The 21,204-nt window shown below is 40.3% G+C and overlaps 1 protein-coding gene across 1 annotated transcript; it reads right to left on the bottom strand.

Moving 5' to 3' along the window:
- Positions 1–442: 442 nt before the first annotated feature.
- LOC138627555 (homeobox protein Dlx4a-like) lies at positions 443–14,654 on the bottom strand. The gene is made up of 3 exons (XM_069709968.1): positions 13,861–14,654; positions 10,682–10,878; positions 443–2,211 (listed from the first exon to the last, which is right to left on the bottom strand). The coding sequence occupies exons 1-3, from the start codon at positions 14,183–14,185 to the stop codon at positions 1,969–1,971; spliced, it is 765 nt and encodes a 254-aa protein (XP_069566069.1). The 5' UTR covers positions 14,186–14,654; the 3' UTR covers positions 443–1,968.
- Positions 14,655–21,204: the final 6,550 nt, after the last annotated feature.

Raw genomic sequence — 21,204 nt, 5'->3', positions numbered from 1 at the left:
CAAGTCTGAATCACTTGCCTGTCTGTTGTTCAGAGATAAATTGTGCAGGTAGTAGACTGTTTGTAGCATCACTTCGGGATGCATTAGTGGTATCCATCTTCTAATATCTTTTTCCATAAATCAATCCATCAGGTTTAAAAAAAAAAAAAAAAAAAAACTTAGTAATGAAAAAACGGATAATAGTATTGACATAGAACTGCTGAAGATACTTTGGATAAGATCAAATACAAATTTTAAACATACAGCAGTTCAAATCTATTCACTGTCATAGTATAATCTTTTTTTAATGATTGCTTTTTATGGTGCACAGTCATTTTTTTTATACATAAAACAAAATGTTAATCAGTCCAAAAGTAATGAAAAACAGTTTCGAGTCAAACTGCTCAACAATGTACGAGGTTTCTAGAGGGTCTAAATCCTACACAGACAGACCAATCAACAATCAGCATCACAACAACTTTCTTGTCTTTATTTCTTTAATCTGATCTGTCTTTAACATGAGCAAACCAGAGGGTTTATTGAATCAGTAAAGTTGAATAAAAACAATTATGAGAAAACCCTGAAGTGTGTACCTGCCCTACTGTAATGCCAATGACAAGACAAAAAAATACAAAATAAAAATAAACTTCCTGAAATGTCCAAAATCAAAGATGTAGGGCTGGCATGAGCTTCAAATTGTAGCTTGAGTCATAGCTTTATCAAACATATCTTGGCAGGCAGAGCTGCTCTGGAGGCAGAAATAAGTAGACATTTACGTTGGTTGTGTAACTTTAGGTAATATTCTTTGAAGCAAGATTACAGTTCTTAGAATAGAGTTGAATTCTACTGTGACTGTAAGGCTCCATTTTGGTATTTAACCATTATCCTCTGGTGGCGAAACAGTCTTTAAAGGACCATTATGTAGGATTTAGGGGGACGCATTGGAAGGAAATGGAATATAATATTACTAATTGTGTTTTTATTAGTCACTTGAAACTAAAAGTCATTGTGTTTTAGACTGAGCCCTTCATAATGGACGAGCCCAACAGTCTCTATCGAGGGCCTCTTCCATTGGTCGCGAGTATTATTTGGAAGGGGAAAGTGAGGTGAGGGGTATTCAGTTGGTTGCAGTCTGTAAACTCACCACCAGGCGCCACTAAAACCTACACAATGCTTTTTAAAATCTCAACAGATTAACAAACAGTTTAGCACAAATTAGCTAACTGGGAAAATGACCTCCAAATATAACTGTGTAAGTATAAAAAAAAAAAACATGATTTTGGTGAGGAAGTCAGGACATCAGGAAGCCGGCTGGTTCAGGTTCAGAGTTGCAAAGTCTGATTTGAATTTGTAAGTTTAGCTAGGTTAACGCTACGATCTCTTGTGGCTGAATTGCATTTTCTTTAGTCTGCATTGGTTACGTGTGGCACTAACAACTGACCATTCAATCTTGAGAGTTGAACCACTGAGCAGTTTAACAAGATTTATATCTGCAATCCCGTTTGAAGCCAGCTGCAGCGACTCATGCTGCGAATCCCATCTGAACCATTTGGTTGGTTTTCACCAAAATACACTATTACTTGTTTTATTTGATATGCTACAGTTAGTTGTAGGTCGTATGTTCCCCGGCTCTGTATTGCCTAATAGGACATCGGCTATTGTGGGTTTGGATAGAGTTGAACTGGGGAGCCTTGGGAGCACAGGATCCTGGGAACTTAGGTACCTGGGAAAATAATTATGTTCCAATCCTGGTGACCAGTCTTGTGAAAGCTCGAGATAATGCAAATTCTATTTGTTTCGAACCGTAATAATCTTGTTAACCGATTATGCATCAAATTTCACTACAGTTCATGTCTAGCACCTTGTCTATTTTTGCCTCCAGAGTGACTCGGACTCAAAACGATGTCCGTCCCTGACAGCTTCAGTTCAGGGTAGAAAAACGGGTAGAAATCCGTAATTTGTCCTGGAAGTGTGGAGACCTCCTGGCTGTCACATCATCTGAGTCCTCGGCATGGAGTCCTGCTGGTGTCCGGGGTACCAGTGTCCAAAATTGTTCATGTATCCTCCCGAGTGCACCGGCGCACCTTTGGCAGCCATGCTGATGTCCCACAGGGAGCACGGAGAGGAGGAGGACGGCGGTGGGGGGGCGAGGTGGTCCCCTTCAGGTCCACACGGGCCGTTCTTCATGATCTTCTTGTATTTGGATCGTTTGTTTTGGAACCATATTTTTACCTGAAGGACGGAGAAAGGGAGAAAGTAAGGACCCCTGTGATTGCACCGTCAGCGTTTTGAGCCGACGCCTTCAGGACGACCTTCACTGACCATCGCTGTGTTTTTAGGTCGTGGGTCACTGAATACTTTCTATAACAGCGTGACGAGTTATTTTATCTTTTATACCGAGTTATTTTTTGTATTCTTACCATCACAAAGGTGTATGCGCTTTTTCTTCTAATTAATCCTATTACAGGCATATTTATACAACCACTGTTCCACAACTAAAATGACACACAAAAAAAAAAAAAATTGAAAAAAAATGTTGCACATCAATAAAGAATAGGATTATGCAAATAACTCAATTACTATGAAGCCATGCTCAGCCAGCATGCATTACGACCGCTCCCTTTCTACCTGCTGAGGCTCAACCGGCCTCTTCCTGCATGAGGCTGCGGTCAGGAGGCTCGTGGAGGTGAAGCGTGTCACCTGTCGGCCTCCACCAGAGCTACAAACACCTGCCTGCTTTCAGCGTCTCTCTGAGGCTCCACATCTCCCGGTTCGGTTCGGCTGACGTCACCTTTCTCCTTCAACGCCAGCGCACACATTTCTCACCCCTCTGTGAGTTCCACTCACAGCTGATGTTACTCATCTTTAGAGTTTAACTTTGTTCATTTTAAATAAAACTCTCTGTTGGCATTTCAACCCGTCTCTTCTTTGTCGCCAGCGTTGAGCCGGATTGTGACAACAGGAACCTCGGTACTGATCAACTGCTCAAAAAAACACATCACAGCAGCAACAACAACAACAACAACAAAATTGATTTGCACAAATAAGCAGCATTTTGTGTTTACAGTCTCCACTGTTTGGTATTTGGTGATCCTTTTAGCAAATGCGTGAATAATACAGACACAATTGTAAAAGAATATCTTAAAATATTGAGTTGAATATCAAATTTTTCTGTGGTGAGAGATGATTGTCTTGTTGATATTATTGGCATATTTTCTGTTTCCAGTATTCTTCCAAATGAGGCATCACGTTACACAAAATGCCCTTTGGGCCACCTGTCAGCTTAGCTCCAACACATGAATCATGAATGATTACACCCATTCAGTGAAGGATACTTTTGTCCGTAACAGGTTTTAACTGCGTTGTAAAGAAAAAAACAAACGCCCATCGGCCTGCTCTCCACGGTGAAAAGCTCTGGCTCGCAGCAGAGGAGAAAAAAGATAAAAGTGCAAGGAAAAGAAGAATAAAATCCTCCTGGCTCTAAAATTGTTCTTGTATTCTGACAGTCCTGGGAATTATTACCCGGGGAGTTTATGGGTATTTATGAAGATGGTTGAAGTGGTTTTATGGAAGATATATTATTCTATAAAAAAAAATCTAATTTCAGACTGCTTTAATTGACTCTGAATATGTGGAAAAAATTATCCCTTTACCCGATAATCAAAAAGGCACCCAGTTTTCACACCCAGCTTTTGAGCTTAAACAGCCAAGAAGTCATGAAGAGTAAAATTCAACATTTAATGTGATCTCCATTGTTTCAGTTTCTGTTGACGTCAATCACAGCCTGTTAGAGGTTAGCTTTGATAGACACAAATATATAAAATGAAACGATCGCGCCATAAATATGCAATGCCAATGCTGTCATTTATAAATTAACTTGTAATTTTACTTCAAACTCTGCCCTCAAAATTCTTTTATTTCTATTTTTAGCAAACTCATGAGAATCAGGTCATTTCGGGAATCTGTAGTTCTCTGCTTCTGTACTTATATAGTTAAGTCCCTCTTTATAATCATCTATATAATACAGTAATACAAGGGACAGACACCAAACTGGAGTACCTGCACTATAATAATTAACTTGAGTGGTATACCACTGTGGATAAAACTCTAAAGTGAGTATTTGAGTGTCACTTATGAGGCCAGGAGTCAATCAACAGCACGTTAACTTAATGCAGCCGCAGTGAGAGGATTTCTACTGTAATTGTTGGTTTCATATTCCTGCAGCAACATGGAGCTGACAGCTTGCTCGAGAGTGCGGCTAATGACACCGATATTAAGGGACGAAGGTGGCTGAGAGGCAGGCCAGGTGCCACTGAAAGACTGTAAACATTAATATACATCCAACACAACCCTTCTTTCTTCACTTCCATTATTCATGAGTTGCAGTAAAAGATCTAAAACTTCTTCCATGCACAAAAAAAAGGTTCATTTTTCTTAAATTCTCTTCACAAATGTGTTAAAATCTGTGTCAGAGAGCACATCGATGCTGAGATAATCCATCCACGTGACATGACAGATGTGGTCCATCGACATCAAAGCCACTCTAAAATGTGCAGTTTTATAGTAATAGGCACAATTTACCATGGCAACGGGTATTATTTGTTGTTGCTGTGGGGGATACTGAGTCTCAAACCAGTCAGTATATTATGACCACCGTTTGCTTCATGTAGTGACATATCTCCTTCACATAGAGTTGCCAAGTTTCAGTAACCGGTGTCACAGCAAAGCGTGAAATAAGACACGCCCGTCCACTACATCAAAATGTGAGATAGCTGCGCTTTAGGCTATCTGGGCCTGAAAGTTACACGTTTTGTGAGTGTGAAACTTACACGCATGTAAATGTCACGTGACGAAGGATCATGTGACAAAGGTTCCACAACAGAGAGACCCAGTACGAAGCACATATTTTCTGTATTATCAGGAGGAACGAGGGCTGGCTTGGTGGCATTAATTAATCAATTCCCGATTGCCATGCGAGATGATGACCTTCGAATGTTGTTGTTGAGTTGTATTTTTGTGTTTCATCTTCCCATAAATCCCATGGCTCGAAGCATGCCGTAGGTTTCATTCATTTCCTCCACAACAGGAAAACGCCTCGACGGCCTGAGCTGTGTCTATCTCCTGTTTTTCTGTAGTGGACGGACGTGTCTATTTCACGCTTTGCCGTGAGACCGGGCTGGCCACTGCTCACAACATTCACATCAGCCAAGTGCTCACCCACACAACGCCACGCACACAGGATAACCCGGGACGTGGTGACACGTGGTCGGCAGGTTTGAGGCCTGCTGGATGGACTGACAGATGATTGGAAACAACACCAGAGAGGATTTATAGTGAAATAAGAATTCAATTCACTGCAACAACTCTGTTGGCAGCCAAATGCTCCCAAAACGGGCGATAAGTATGGGATTGTGTTGCGTAATAAAAGGACATATTTTAGAGTGGCCTTTTGTTGTGACCAGTCCGCGGCACACCTGCGCAGTAATCCTGCTGTTCAATCAGCATCTTGATGTGCCACAGCTGTCACATCATCTTGGTGCAGTGAAGTGTTCACTAACACAGAATCTTCACAAATTTGAGAAGATTTGAGATAAATAAACCTTTCGTTTGCATAAAAGAAGTCTTGTGAAAAATGGGAGCAAAAACAAAAGTGTTGTGTTTTTGTTGAGTGTCTTAAATGAAAATCTCTGAAATGAAATTCCTGAATAACAGCAAAACAATTCATGATTGTTTTCCTCTGAAGTTTGTCCAGAAATCTTCCATTTGGAAGCTATAGGCAGTGAATGTGCATATCTGTGTGTGTGTGTGTGTGTGTGTGTGTGTGTGTGTGTGTGTGTGTGTGTGTGTGTGTGTGTGTGCATATCTGTGTGTGTGTGGTGTGTGTGTGCATATCTGTGTGTGTGTGTGGTGTGTGTGTGTGTGTGTGTGTGTGTGTGCATATCTGTGTGTGTGTGTGTGTGTGTGTGTGTGTGTGTGTGCGTGTGCATATCTGTGTGTGTGTGTGTGTGCATATCTGTGTGTGTGTGGTGTCTGTGTGTGTGTGTGTGTGTGCATATCTGTGTGTGTGTGTGTGTGCGTGTGTGTGCGTGTGCATATCTGTGCACACGTGTGTGTGTGTGTGTGTGTGTGCATATCTGTGTGTGTGTGGTGTGTGTGTGTGTGTGTGTGTGTGTGTGCATATCTGTGTGTGTGTGTGTGTGTCTGTGTGTGTGTGTGCATGTGTGTGTGTGTGCATATCTGTGTCTATGTGTGCATGTATGTGTGTGTGTGTGTGTGTGTGTGTGTGTGTGTGTGTGTGTGTGTGTGTGTGTGTGTGTGTGTGCATGATGGATCGAGACAGAGAAAGTTTCGAGGAAAAACACTAGAACTTTTGCTACGTGCCATTTCTCAGCTGCGTCTGGGAACATTAGCGTTGCCGATGGAAAGTGGTCCGAGGTTGGCTGGCAGCCTAATGGCATGAAGGCAGCAGGGTGATGTGGTGTATGATCACTATCTTCAAGTGTGTGTGTGTGTGTGTGTGTGTGTTTATGTTTCCATCCACGTACATACTGTACAACATGAAAATGCACACATGATCTTAGTGTTTGAGTTGATGCATGAGTGTGTGCGCCTGTCTGGACTAAAGTGCAGTCATGTATGTGAGGAATGTGCACAGTACACATGACACTAATACATACATGCACATATGCACACTGGGATAATTACAGCTGACTGAGTGTTTCAATACAAGCTGTTCTGTGTCTCCACCTATTAACTATGTCACCACCAGAGGAGAGTACATAACCCTGAAAATATAAAACACAACGTTTTAGTATTTATAAGAATGTACATTTTCCCCACAGTACTTAGAATCATTTGTAGTTTTAGTTATCACTCTTGTGTACTGGCAGACAGAACATTTGATCACTGTTACATTCACTGTTAGTGACAACAGCGCTGGGTTTTGGGCCATTTTGATGAAGACGTGGCTCCACGTGATGTTTCAGGATCAGAGGACATACTTTAGCTTAGAAATATATTTTCCTCACACAATTACTGGAAAAGGAAGAAAAACTGTCAGAGTGTACAATGCAGAGCTTTAAAAACGTTTTCAGTGTTAGCGCCAACCAGCAACTTTCATATTTAATGGTGAAACAATACTCAGGTTCTCAAAAAGGATATTTCCAGTTTATTTCATGCGACCTTTGCCCTCTCCACCTCGGGAAAACGAGGTGTCGCACAAAACAGCGTCAACACGGAAAAAAGCAGGAACTCGCGGCAGCTTTCCAAAAATCTTGATTTTTGTGGGAATCATTTTAAACGTTTGTGTTCGAGTCTGACTGGAAGCAAACGCAGAAGTTACCTGCCTGCAACGGACATTTAGCTCCTTTCAACGCTGACTTGTTTTCGAGTGCGAGGCTGCGGAGGACTTACTCTGTTAAACACTCATCACTTCACAGTTTGAATCTGGACTGTTGACTGTGGTTTCACACCCACACTAAAGAGATTATTAGAGACATTACGTGTGCAATCACTGCTAATTAATCCTCGAAAACAAAGTGATAGCTAATCTGGCTAAATTTGTAATAAACTTGTAAAGTTGTAATAAACTGATTGATTTTCATTTCAGGATGAGAAATTAAAATGCTTGCTTAAAGGAATAGTTTGACATTTTTATGAAATGCCCTTTTTCTCTTTCTTGCCAAGAGTTTGATGAGAACATTGATACCACTCTCATGCCTGGTGGTCAATAAAACACTCCAGCCTGCAGCTGCTTAGCTTAACATAGCATAAAGATTGGGAACACGGGGGAAGAACTGGACTGGTTCTATCCAAACATAATATAATCTGCCTACCGGTACCTCTAAAGTGCATTAATTATCATGTTATATCTTGTGTTGTTATCTGGGTTTTGTGCCAGACTATTTTTCAGCCAGGGGCAGTGACTTCCTGGAGTTTCCCCTAAAACTCTGAGGCTGTGTGCAATTTGTAGTGTTGCTATATGAAGCTATAAAAAGGTTTCTCTGGTGTTACTTTTTCCTTATTTCCAAAAGGGAAAAAGGAAAACAGGGCAAGCATTCACAGAGAAGTATCCCAAGATAAATCAGAAACAAAACAAAAAAATCCACATACTTTGTCCCGAACCGACAAAAATGTGCCTCCATTCCTCAAAGTACCATCAGAGATCCTCTGATTTCACTCTAATACCCGATCGACTCCGACGCTGTGAATATTGTGATGCAATCATTCACTTTCTTTGATCCAAAACGCCTCAAAGAATACAGAGAAAGGTGAAAAAAGGTGAACGAAATAGTCAGCATGTGAGTCTGTCGTGCAGCCGACCACAATCAAAACCACTTTGCCACTACAAACGGCGAAGGCAAATGAACGGATCATCTCTTACTGCCAGTGTAAACATAGCTGCCGCAGTTTATTCATGCGGGATTACAACAGTTGAACTGGAGGACGTCGGCTGCTCGTGTATACTCGTAGACAAACACATGTGCATGTATCATATCTCAGGTGATCTCTTCCTATCGGACACCTGCTCACTGCTCAAAACAACATCTTTCACCTCTTTGATACGAAGATAAAAATAAGCCTACATATGTCACAAAGCCAAAACTAGTATGTTGCTACATGTCCAGCGTTATGATTTCCTGCTGTTGCTCGGTGAACATGAACTCTAATCACAGACATGCAGGATGATAACTCATAAATTATAGCGACTTTGCCTTCTGACACGTAAAGCCAATTTGTCTACAGTCGACATTTGGAGCGTTACTTGTGAGAAAATTGCTTCCTGTTTTCCAAATCGGACCTGCTGCCAAAGAGAGAAGTTTACTATATTTTTGGTCGCAGACTCAATTGTTGCCTGTTTTACCAAAAATAAGTTCTTTGGTTAAAACTGAGGCAAAAACTGAATCTGCCTTTTTTGACATTTGTCTCCCTGAACTGTTTCAATCTTTACTAACTACAAAACAAACCAAACTGATAAAGAAGGAGGAATAACTATAGCAAGGCAAAGTTAGCTCGTCTCAAGTAACAATACATGTAATTATTTATCTTTTTAAAGGTATTTGAAGCATATCTTTTTTTTTTAACAAACTCCCTTCTTGGTCATTTAGTTTGTTATTTGACAAAACTCACCATGGTGGTCGTTAAAACTTCTGCTCAAGGTTCACTCGCTTCTCAGTAGCTGCTGACTCGGAATATGATTTCATGATTTTATGAGGTTGAGCTCCCTTTTTTAAACTTATTTAATATGTAATAATACAAATATATGAATAGCAGATAAACAGACGCCGATCTTAATTCCTAACAGCGACATATTAACAACGTTTATTTTCTCCAACAAACTAGTTTGAATGGAAACAGAGGCTGAACATTTTGTTTGTGAATACCTGCATTTTCTTCATGTATGTGATGATTATTGGATGTGTGCAGTTAGCTTATCTGTATTTTAAACCTCTATGTTGTTTACATGGTATCCCATGATAATCAAATTACTGTTCAAGAACTATAGCTTCAGTATGAAATTCATGTTGTTTATAATGATGCAATCCGTGTCCTGTTTGTTTCTGCCTGCTGTTTATAACGTCAAATGTTATTTGGCAACTTACTGTACTATAAAGAAACCGGCCTCCGTTCACATATTCAAATATTTCTTTAATGAATTAAAGATGCTCAAGAAATGAGGAAACACTGAGACCGAAGTCATTAAAGAGTCTTTCTAGACAAACATAAACATTAAAATGCCGAACCTAATGGTTTTTTTTCCCTTTCAATTGTCTTAACAAAACAGGTATGGACAGTAAAGAAGAAGAATGGAACTTTGTTCTTTAATTAATTGAATAAAAAAAACAAGTGTGGCTGACATCTAAAGACGGGTATTTACGGAAAATATCTCATTTTATGTCTATTAATGTTAAATTCCAAAGCATCTAATGAAAACCTGGAGTGTGCAGTTCAGAAAACACGATCCAGCGACGGTTCATTGACTTCACGTAAATGAAAAACTACACGAATGTGTGTACACTTCTGAAAGGGAGAAAAGAGACCAATAAAAAGTACTGAGGGAAACACACACACACACACACACACACACACACACACACACACACACACACACACACACACACACACACACACACACACACACACACACACACACACACACACACACACACACACACACACACACACACACACACACACACACACACACACAATTTTGCACGACACAATCGATGACTAAACTCCACATGACATTTAAGTTTACTTCAGTAACCGTCAGTATCTGTTACACGTTTAGGAGCGTTTGATGACAGCCGTCAGAAAGAATGTACCTGCGCCTGTTTGGGGATTTAAAGGAAACATTTAAAGGTGTGTGATCAATTTGGATTATAAAGTTAATCTAACTGATTCATACAGATTTGAAAAGTTCAGGTGAATTGTGAACCACCCATACCTTCAATCAGACAAACTTCATGTCAGAAATATTTCTAAATCTTGTCATAATGACTTTTAAAGAAATCCATATGTCAATAAAACATTTTTCATTCCTTTTATGCTTGAGTTCGGTAATAAATCGTTTTTTTTTTTTTTCATGCTTCATCTAATAATAAAACAAACATAAATTCGGTTACTGTTTTATTCTGAGGCTGAAAGAGTACACAGCCCATGTTAGCTAAATTTGTGTGTGTCTTGTCGTCCACGTTACCTGGGTCTGCGTCAGGCCCAGTTTGGCCGCCAGGTCGGCTCTCTCGGGCAGAGCAAGGTACTGGGTTTGCTGGAAGCGCTGGTTGAGAGCCTGGAGCTGCAGGCTGGAGTAGATGGTCCGAGGCTTCCTGATCTTCTTCCCCTTCCCGTTCAACCTCACCTCCCCGTTCTCGATCACCGCCGTGGGCTTCTCATGCTCTAGAGGAGGAGAGATCAGAGGACAATTTTGTATATATATATGGAAGACACACATTTTTTTTTATTAATTTGTATTTATGTGTTTAACAATGAATCATTAATGTTTTGGCCTTTTTGGTCCAATATGTGTGCAATTACTGCATACTTCATCGTAACCATCTATAATTTTATCACAACATATTTTACAAAAATATCTTTGATTCAGTATGTATATAAAATAAAAATACAAAACTGCTGCAAACCTTATCTAAACAATTCAAAATTGTACCTCAGCATATTTTACATTTTAGGTCCAATATATGCACCGTAAAAAATATTATTAATCTAACATGTATCTGAACTTTTACCAAAATTTAACAACAAAATGGAAAGATAATGAGGCCAGTTTACTATGATTCAAATTTGTGAATGGGGATTTTGGAATAATTATAAAATGGCCACACTAAAATTAGATAAATTTGCTACAAATGTGGCCCAGCATGGTCAATATAGCACAGATGAGGTAACTTTCCCCAGAACCAATGTGGAGGAAACACCCGACATAAAGGATGTCTGGATCCAGTGACCTAAAATAAAACTCGCTGACACAGCGATATTAACTTCCACTGGGTCAATTTTAACTCAGAGACTTTGTGTGATGAGAACATATGTTGGTGAAGGCAGGGTTGCTATGATAATTAGGACATATCGTGAGTAAATATGACAGAGTGAAGGTAGATAAATCCACTCAAACCAGGTCCGTTTAGTTATTCAGTCATACAGACAGCTCACCCGAGAGGGCTTTTCTTTTTCTTCTTCTTTTTTTTTTTTTTTTAAAGAAAGCTACACTCTGTATATGTTCGCCCACGCTGATCTTTGTTATGACATGAGCTCACAGCCTGCAGTGGCAGGAGAGAACAGCTGTGGACAAGCCAAGGCCCCACAAGACGCTCCGATTCTGTAACTGAGCTGCAGCTCGGGAGACCCGGAGACCCGGACAACCAGAGAACCAGCACCGCCGTACAGGAGTGTGGACGACAGAGGACGGAGGAACAAAGAGCTCGTGGTACCGATTCCACAAAGACAAATTTCTTTTGAAAAGAAAACTTGTTCATAGTAAAATTCCAACCAGCACAAATATGTTCTAACCGTTGTGTTTCCTGATATCATACTCCATATATAACAGTACGTATAATGCTGTACATGGTGGTATTACAGCAAAATGGAAACATTTCATGTTCGCAGACAAAGAATTGTGCAGCATCCTATTCTACATTGTAAGGGTACTTATATATTCATGGAAAATTACATTGTTAGAAAACACCAACAACACAAATCAAAATGTATTGATTTGGAAACTGGGAGCAATATTATTGGATGAAAAGTGTCAGCACCAATCACAGAGGAAAAGATCTGCAGTGTTCACCCACATTTTATAGATTATCATCTTCTGTGCCATCCGTTCAAAATCATGTTCATGAACTTTATTTACAAAAGCATTTTTATGTGATGACTAGCTGAAAGTGCTGATGTGGGACTTTCAGCAATATCAAACGCATCCATTTTTTAAGTGTTTTGTTTTATATAAATAAATTAAAATTATATTCATTTCTGTAAATATTCAGTAATTTACAGACAAAGAAAACCATTTACCATTTTTGTAAATGTACTTTTCTATGTATTATGAAAGTGACAAAATGACAGGACAAAAAAGCTGTGCTGAAAAAGGATGCTGTGCATGAGCGATAAAGACATTCAAAAGGTGCAAAAAATATATAAATATCAATCCATAGAGAGAGTTAACTCAAATGCACGAGCGCTCAAGGTCGCCTCTCTCCAGCACGGCAGACAGAATATGATGCAGCAAGTGAGGAAAGAAGGTAAAAAAACATGAAAGAAACACAGAAATGTGGTCATTATGACATGAAAATAATGAGTTTGCCTGCAGTCAAGCATTTCTTTACATGTATGTAATAATAGTTGTATGATAAACTACATACATCTGTTAACAGTTAATGTTACATATTATAGTTGACAAACCAGCCAGCACTCTTCTCCTCCTGATATCTGAGCAATGAAGGAATCATGAATATCTTTTAGATTTTTGTCTGTAATCTGGATTTCTTTTGCCACAAATGTCGGTGATAAAATATCATCCAATAATTGATTGGGGAATATTCCCCTTTTTTGAGTTATGTTTTTTTTTTTTTTGTACATAGCTTTAATATATGTGGTGTATATAACAATTCCACACAAACGAAGATAACCTGTCAATATTCCTCACTCAATAATTGAAGTAAAATTACCCGTTTTTCGTTAAATGTTAGGATTGTGTTTTATTTAGACAGAAACGCAGGAACTGTGTATAAATTATATTTTGGTTTAGTCCGATTCGGATCGCAGCTCGTGCAGTCTGCTCGGAGGGGAACATGTTGGCTGTTATTCGGGAGATGATGAGGAGGATGAGGGTTTGGGTTTTGGAGGGAGTGCAGTGCAGCTCCCGCGGGCCGCTGCGGGACACCACAGGGCCGGTGTCGGCTGCTTCTTGTGGAGAGTCGCAGTCTCTGGAGGCTCCCGTCCAACCCCAAAGTACACTGAACGACGCTGTGGCCGACCTTTATGTGGATCCGATTATTGTGCTCCACTCTGGCTTATTTTGATGTTTTTTCAGACTATAGACTCACTTCCAGAATTTTAATGGTCCGATTTTTCCCTCCACTGTGATTATCCTGTTATTTTGTGACTATTGCTGCATTTAATGTCCTTTGTGACAAACACGTGTAGGCTATTTATTCAAAACGACATGAATAAAAATACATATACATAATTTACATTTCCCTTTAATGTAGTGTTGGTTTGATTTAAGCTACCCTTCTTTGTCAACAACTAAACACAAATAAATCGTAGAGGAGTTCAGCAACATTAAGGTAAAAAAAAAAAAAAAATCTAGAAACAAAAATCTTTTCCAGTTTTTTTTACTTTTTTTTTTATGCATAAACCTACCGGAATCCTCCAGCCTGGTGTGTCCAAGCGCCCCGCCGTGACCCCCGTGCTGGTAGGGCAGGTATGCCCCGGGGTGGTGCGCGCTCACGGGACTGTGGTAGGGCGGGTATCCCAGTGGGCGCCCGTACGAGGATGCCCCGGAGGAGAAGGGCCCGTCGTGCTGCGAGGGCCCGACAGCGTGCAGGCCGTGAACCGGGTAATGGTTGTGGGACAAGCCCTGGGAGGGCTGCTGGTGTCCGGGGTAGCTGTGGCCGAACTCCAAAAACGCCGATTTGGACGGATCAGTCGGGACCAAAGTGTCCGATATAGAGCTCATAGTCATCATTGGGGTGAAGGGCGGTGATGTGGTGGGAAAAGAAGAAGGCTCAGCTATGACCTCCAGATGGGGGTCATCATAAGGCAACTTACCATCAACGCCAGAAAATTCAGTGGACTTTCAGAGAAGTTTTTCACTTTCCACAAACAGACGGAGAGAAACAGCTCAGTATTCCTGCTCACTGAAGAGGCGGGTTAAAAGCGGGTTGAAGTGGGTTCAACTCTGCTACATCCCAGATGAAGGGCCCATGGACGTGAAGCTCTGCGTTCAAAACCACGAAGTCCAGCACAGCAAGACAAGCATGGCAGATGTGGAGATGTGAAGACCAACACGGCGCGAAAAACAACAACAGGAACTTCGAGCGAATCGTCCCAAATTAATATCCTTCAAAGTTCCGTCTTCTCTCGGTCCAAAACAACCGGATCGGTGCTGGTTTCTTACCGTGTTGTCAGGAGCTCCTTGCAGCAGAGAGAACTGGGGAGTGCTCCTCCCTTTCAGCACTTTCAGAACTCACTGCGAGTCTGCACGGACCCCCGTCCGGCTCCTCTTGGCACATGCAGCGCGCTCATTGGCTGCAGCGCTTCACCGTGTCACACTAATCACAACCGGCACCGGCTGCGAACCGGCACTTCCCGGGCTCTGGCGGAGGAAAGGCCGGAATAATGCAAAACTACATTTTATGTGAAGAGCAATATTAGTCAGTAAAATGTTTATCTGCAAGTGCGACAAAAATCTAGAGACAAGGATTCCTTTCATTAATCTATTCAGAGCCGCCAGTTTATTAATTGGCTAAATAGCTACTAGTAGGTAGATAAATAAAGAGATCAATAAACAAACAAGCAAACAACAAGTATGCTAAAGCACGGACTGATAAAGTATCACGTAGATTTGTTACTGTGACACATTTCAAGAACTCGTGTCTCGTTTCTGATGAGTCTAAATAACGTCTCCTTTGATTCACTCGATTCTGCACATTATTGCACAAAAAATAAAAACTTCTTTTGTGCTATAAAATGTCTGTTTTTTCACGTTAAAATAAGTAAATACACATTTTACAATGTGTGATTATGAAGACAAAAACGATGGCAGATCGGCTCATTAAAACGCAGCGCCATTTCAAAATACAATTCCTGCCAAATGCAAAACGAGGCGGATCAGACAAAATTATTTTCATAAGCTGCCGTTGAAAGATCGCAGGCCTTATTATACAAAGTGTTTTCATTAAACACGCAGAACTGATCGAAATTATTGCTTTATTTCTTTCATTTTCATTTTTCTCTTTATCTCCTTTTTTGGTTCAAATTTAACCACATGGACTTTCTCGTAGAAGAAGAAAAAAATGCAGCCATACAACAACAGAAACAACGTAAACACACACACACACACACACACACACACACACACACACACACACACACACACACACACACACACACACACACACACACACACACACACACACACACACACACACACACACACACACACACACACACACACACACACACACACACACACACACACACACAGAGGCATACAGCGCATGTGGTCCCACTCTGGGGGGACAATTACAACAAACATCGTTCTTCTACAGAAACTCAGAACTTGTGATTTTGGCGGAGCTGCAGCTCAAACGCTGTAATTTCACTCAGCTCACGGTCATTGTGTTTATCTGCGGCTCTCTGATTCAACTAAAGGTCTTCTGCTTTACTAGTCATGTCGGATGAAATCAGTGGAATTATTAGATCCACATCCATCCCGTTTAATAAACGAGTGCATCAATGGGATTTATTCCAATTGTCTATAGTTTGTGCAGGTCAAAATAATCTCATATTAGAGCCTTTTATTATATTGAAACAGTATTCAACCAAATTCCTCAACGTTTTAAAGAAAGGTACTAAAATGAATGTAAAAAAAACCCAACCAAAACAGCCACACATTTGGAAAAGCATCATTATATTTATTTTGGATGTAGCAATAAACCCTCACGGTGAGAGGAGAGATTAGAGATATATTGAGTAAAAAACAACAACAAAACAACAAAAACTGGGGTAGGCAGTTTCTGGAAAAAAAGCAGGAAAAAGTAAATATATATCTAGGTAAGAAGAAGTGCCCTCCTCCTGCAGCTCCCCCTCCTTCCATTTCCCATCAGCCGAGCGTGGGCATATGCATGAGCTTCGTACTCACGCAACACAACGGCTGCCTGCCGGCCGGCCCACCTGCCCCGGGGCCCTTTGTCCTCCGTTGCCCTCCCAGTGACTTCTGTTCAGGTCTCCTAAAGCACACAACATCCACAGCCGCCCGGGCCTCTGACCGCCCCCTCCCCGCCCGCAGAGGCCGGTGCAGGGTCCCCCATCCGGTGACACCAGGTGACACCGGGCCCCTGGTCGGCCAATCAGAACCTCAGGGTGGTGCAGCAGCTGATCACCCTCTGTGGTACCCAACGGTCCTCTCTTCTCTGGAGGGAGGCTGCGGGTCCAACAGCACCGTGTTTTGAATTGCAAAGGCCCATCCTGAATCAAACTTTACATCATTTGAAATCTCCAAAGCCTCACGATTCAAACGGTGCGAACAATTTCTAAGATACCAACTCAACAGCAGCAACAGTTCCTCCCTTTGTAACGAGTCCTTCCATTTTTATCATTGAAAGAGTCCAACGAACAAATTGCCTGCAAGCTTTTAGTCTTTTTATTTTAGTAAAAAAAAATCAAAAGAACAGGATTAATGATGAGAGGTTAAAACTAGCTTTGCCTCAGGCGACTACAGCTGATACATCAGAACGTTCAGCCGTAACTTAAGATGTCCTTCATGTACATCGTGCCGATGATACTTCTGTCCTTCAGTGGTTTTTCAATGCGGGACTCTCAGTTTTAACTGGAAAGCTTCACTACATTGATCTGGTTTTACTAAAAGATGGGAACTTCTACTGCCTAACACTCTGTTAACATAATTACAGAAAATTATAGCCTCCTAGAGAATTACAAAAATGACAGGCACAATAGTTTTTTGTTTTTTTATCAGGTAAAAACTGTATTTGTAAAACCCAATAAATGTGGCTGAATTGAGTGACGTATGAATGAAACGGGAAATATCAGATATTCCTGTGAAGATCTTGATGTTAAACATCATCCATCAAAATAAAATAGTGCAGCTTTGACAGCGTTTGCTTTGCCAGTGGGAAAAAAATAATAATTTGAAGGCAGCGCAGACAAAGAGAAGAAGACAGAAAGAAGGAGGAGAGCACACATGGCAGCCTGAGAGATGTTTTGGCATGTTCCTTCCTCTTTTCTCTTCTCCTGCCTGTAGGATCCGGCTTATTATACCAACAGGCTGATGTGTGAAGACTTATTACACATCCCAGCCTGTGCTCCGGCTTTCATCTGCAGCCAACATTCCTCCTCTCCCTGACTTCACCTCTGCGAGCGGCGGGCACACCCTCCTTCGCTGTGTCAATGCTGTTATTTAGTGGCACAGTGTTGCTAAGCCGTCAAATCTTCTTTCTTTTTTTTTTTTTTTTTTTTCAGGACAGACTAAAAGGTGAAGCAGTCAGTTGGCAGGCTTGGCAGTCAGTGTAATGTGGGAGCAAATTATCAGTCTCTTAAAACTCAATTGTGCAAGTCAGAAAACTGAAGGTACTCTATGTCATGTTGGTCCAAGTTGCGTTCATTCTTAGTCTTAGGTGGTGCTGAATATGAAAATATTCTTCTGAAATTAATCTTAAATGAAAGCAGTTGAAAGACTTTTAAACACAAAAGTGGTCTGCTTCACTCTGGCTGCACTGGCTCTATGTTCTTGGAGTCATCTTGGCTTAAACAGATTAATCAAAAATGCATTACTTTGCTAACATCTCTGATTCAACTTGTAACTCAAACTAATGACTGCACTCCAGAAACCACACATATTTTCTGGCCTGAAAGAAGACAATTTGTCAGCCGGCGTCAGAGGGAGATGAGTTACTGTCCGATGGAAGGAGATGGAGCTGAAACGCAGCAGCTTTTAGAAACACCTTCAGGTCAGTTTACACCTTCAGGGAGAAAGACAAAGCGGATGAGGGAAGGATGGAGGCAGGTAAACTCACCATTTCAATGAGATGTCAAACTAAATGTCAATGGACTGAACCAATGAGTGTTGTGTGAATATTCAACCCTTGTACAGGTTTATTCCTCTGTGCCATAGAGCTCCATTGTTGTCTGAAGAATCAGTGAGTTCCCTTCTTGCCATGAACACGTTTTTATAGGTAATTATTCAAACTAGTTGAGTAATTGCTGCCTTGAATACTTACGAGTGCATCAGATGTATATTAATCTGGAAAGCTAGTGTCGGCTCCTTTATTGTTCTCATCCCCCGCCAAGAAAACTATCATAAAATCCTGGATTACTTTTCATGCCTGGATGTTTGCATGTGCATACCCCAATATTTGCATTAATTTTATCATTGAAATAAAGTTGGTAAATCAGGAAGTGAGCGTTTATGCGTTCCTGCCCTTTTAGACCAAAACTGTGACGGAAAGTTTCAGTCGCAAAAAACAAAATTAAAATTAAAAAAAAGAAAGAAAGAAATGAATAAAAGCCAGATAGAACTACACTTTTAGATTTGTGCTCTAATGGTCCTGTTTTTACTGACCGTGACTCCAAATGCTTAGATATATTAGTATAAAGTCTGTATTTACATTTACTTCTCTTTTCATCTGAACACACTTTAAGATTCTCTGAAACCACTTTTTTTTAAATGTCAGAATATGAGTCTCAATTTTTTATAACTATCCAAAAAAGCTTCTGCAGCGGAAGTGACAAACTACAGTTTAAACTGCTAGTGTAAGCTCTTGTAAGCTCTGCCTTTGTAAATATTTGCATAATTGCTTCGCTCTTTGAATTTACAAATGAGTACAACATGGATTCTTTGACAAGAGTTCACCTGAAACTTTGTGCTGTTGTCCTCGTTTATACTCTCTAACGTCAGGCTTCTGAGGGGAACTAAAACTATTTCCAAAAAAATAAAAAAACAGTTATAGATATTTTGCCTCAATGTGGTCGAACAATGTGCTTGTTGAAATTACAGTGGCACCTGGAAACAAAAGGTTTAAACCCACTTCGGCTCCTCATTTCATTGGGTATAGACATTTTGTGTGATAAAATATATCTATTCAAAGATTATAAAAAAAAACAACGAAGGAGGTGGTGTCAGGTCCAAAAAGATGGCAACATCATGCCTCAGAGGGTTGACATATCTGCAGGTGTATTTCAAAGGTTTTTTTGTCTCTATTCCATAGCTCACACTATGATTTGTTAGCTATATGGCTAGCTGCCAGACTAAGAACCTTTGTCAACCAAGACATTGTACCATTTATACACCATGTCTTACCTTCAGAAAGTCTGAACCACAGAGGTCCTGGTTTATTTGAGAGGGCTGGTTTCCCTCCTGGTGACTTTGCCGTTGAAAAACGATACCTCGCCTAAATGTAGGTGGTCACATGAGGAATCGAATCCAACCCACCAACAGGTGATCCATTTAAATTCACACATAAAAGACAAGGTACACAGTCTTCTTGTTCTTTATTCATTTTTTTTTTGCCTTGCTTGGGCCAGTTCCTCATTTCTTTCTGCAGACAAAACATCCTCACTGTCCTCTTTTCACATTAACCAAGTGCTGCGCATTTTCCTTTTGTGTTTGTGTACAACCATGTGGCAGGTCTCTACCGCGGACACGTTAAAGTGGAGATGAAATAGCAAAATAAACACATTTATAACTTCAATGAAGCCATTGTTAAGATGTCCATTTACAGTGATGTTTAGATGTTTGTGAACCCTTTATAACTTTCTGTATTTCTGCATAAATTTGATTTTAATTATCATCAGATTTTCACACAAAGCATAAATGTAGATGAAAAAAAAGAACAAATTAACCAAATGAGACAAAAATAATTTACTTCTGAATCTATTTGTTGAGGAAAAAGATCCAATATTACATATCTGTGAGAGGAGGAACTACGTCCGCCTTTGTTATCAGTATTTGATGTGACTTCCTGCAGCTAAACGTTTTCAGTAACCGTTGATCAGTCCTGTACATGACTTTAGAGGAATTATAACCAAGTCCTCCAGAACAGCTTTAACTTTGAGAAGGTGGGTTTCCTCATTAGATCTGTTTACTTCAAGTTTCTCCACAACATTAGATCAGGACTTTGAATGTCGTTCCAAAACATACATTTTTTATTCTACTTTAACCGTACTTTGGTAGAACGACTTGTGTACTTACGGTTGTTGCCTGGCTGCAGGACCCAGGTTCTCTTGAGATTAAGTTGACAGTAAGATGTTGTGACATTTTTCTTTACAATTTGCTGTAATTAACCAGAATTCATTGCTCCTCTAATGAGTAGCTGTCCGGACACAGCAAGCCAGGTCCAGACGACGATACTACCGCCACCATCGTTCTCAGATGGGATGAGCTTCTTTTGATGAAATGTGATGTTTTTCTTTCTCCAAACATAACAATTCGCATTTAAACCAAAAATGTGCCTCATTCACCCACAAAACATTATTTCCCACAGCCCGTTGGTGTGTCCACGTGATATTTGCCAAACTGCAGACGGGTAGCAAAGTTTGTTTTGGAGAGAACCGTTGTGTTCAGTGTTCTGATGGTGGACTTATGAACATTAATATCAACTAACGTGAGAGAGGCCTTAAGTTGCCTAGAAGTTACCTCGGGTTCCTCTGAGACTTCATGGTGGAGCCCAAACTCTTTTGTCACCCACTTACGACCAACCCATTGACTGAAAACACTGGTCTCCAATTTCACCTTCAAATTAACTGCAAATCTTAGAGGTTCACATACTGCCAATCACAAATATGTAATATTGAACTATTTTCCTTAAATGAATAAATAAATGATCAAGTAAATTATTTTTGTCTCATTTGTTTATTTAGGTTATTTTTTTTAATCTACTTTTCAGACTTAAAAAAGTTGATCCGGTTCTCGGTCATATTTATGCAAAAAATATAGAAAGGGTTCACAAACTTTTAAGCGGCAGAGTA

Source organism: Brachyistius frenatus, unplaced genomic scaffold, assembly GCF_029030835.1.
Source record: "Brachyistius frenatus isolate BFR_SWC_R1_liver_20210118 unplaced genomic scaffold, ASM2903083v1 Contig_87, whole genome shotgun sequence".
NCBI lineage: Eukaryota > Metazoa > Chordata > Actinopteri > Embiotocidae > Brachyistius > Brachyistius frenatus.
This window is presented reverse-complemented; position numbering and strand designations above follow the sequence as displayed.

What these genes read in the sequence shown, in the direction of transcription:
- LOC138627555 (XM_069709968.1), bottom strand. Translation starts at nt 14,185, where the DNA reads ATGATGACTATGAGCTCTATATCGGACACTTTGGTCCCGACTGATCCG. An exon ending in CACCAGGCTGGAGGATTCCG is followed by an intron (nt 10,879 to 13,860) that starts GTAGGTTTATGC and finishes CTCCTCCTCTAG; the next exon opens with AGCATGAGAAGCCCACGGCG. An exon ending in TGGGCCTGACGCAGACCCAG is followed by an intron (nt 2,212 to 10,681) that starts GTAACGTGGACG and finishes TCCGTCCTTCAG; the next exon opens with GTAAAAATATGGTTCCAAAA.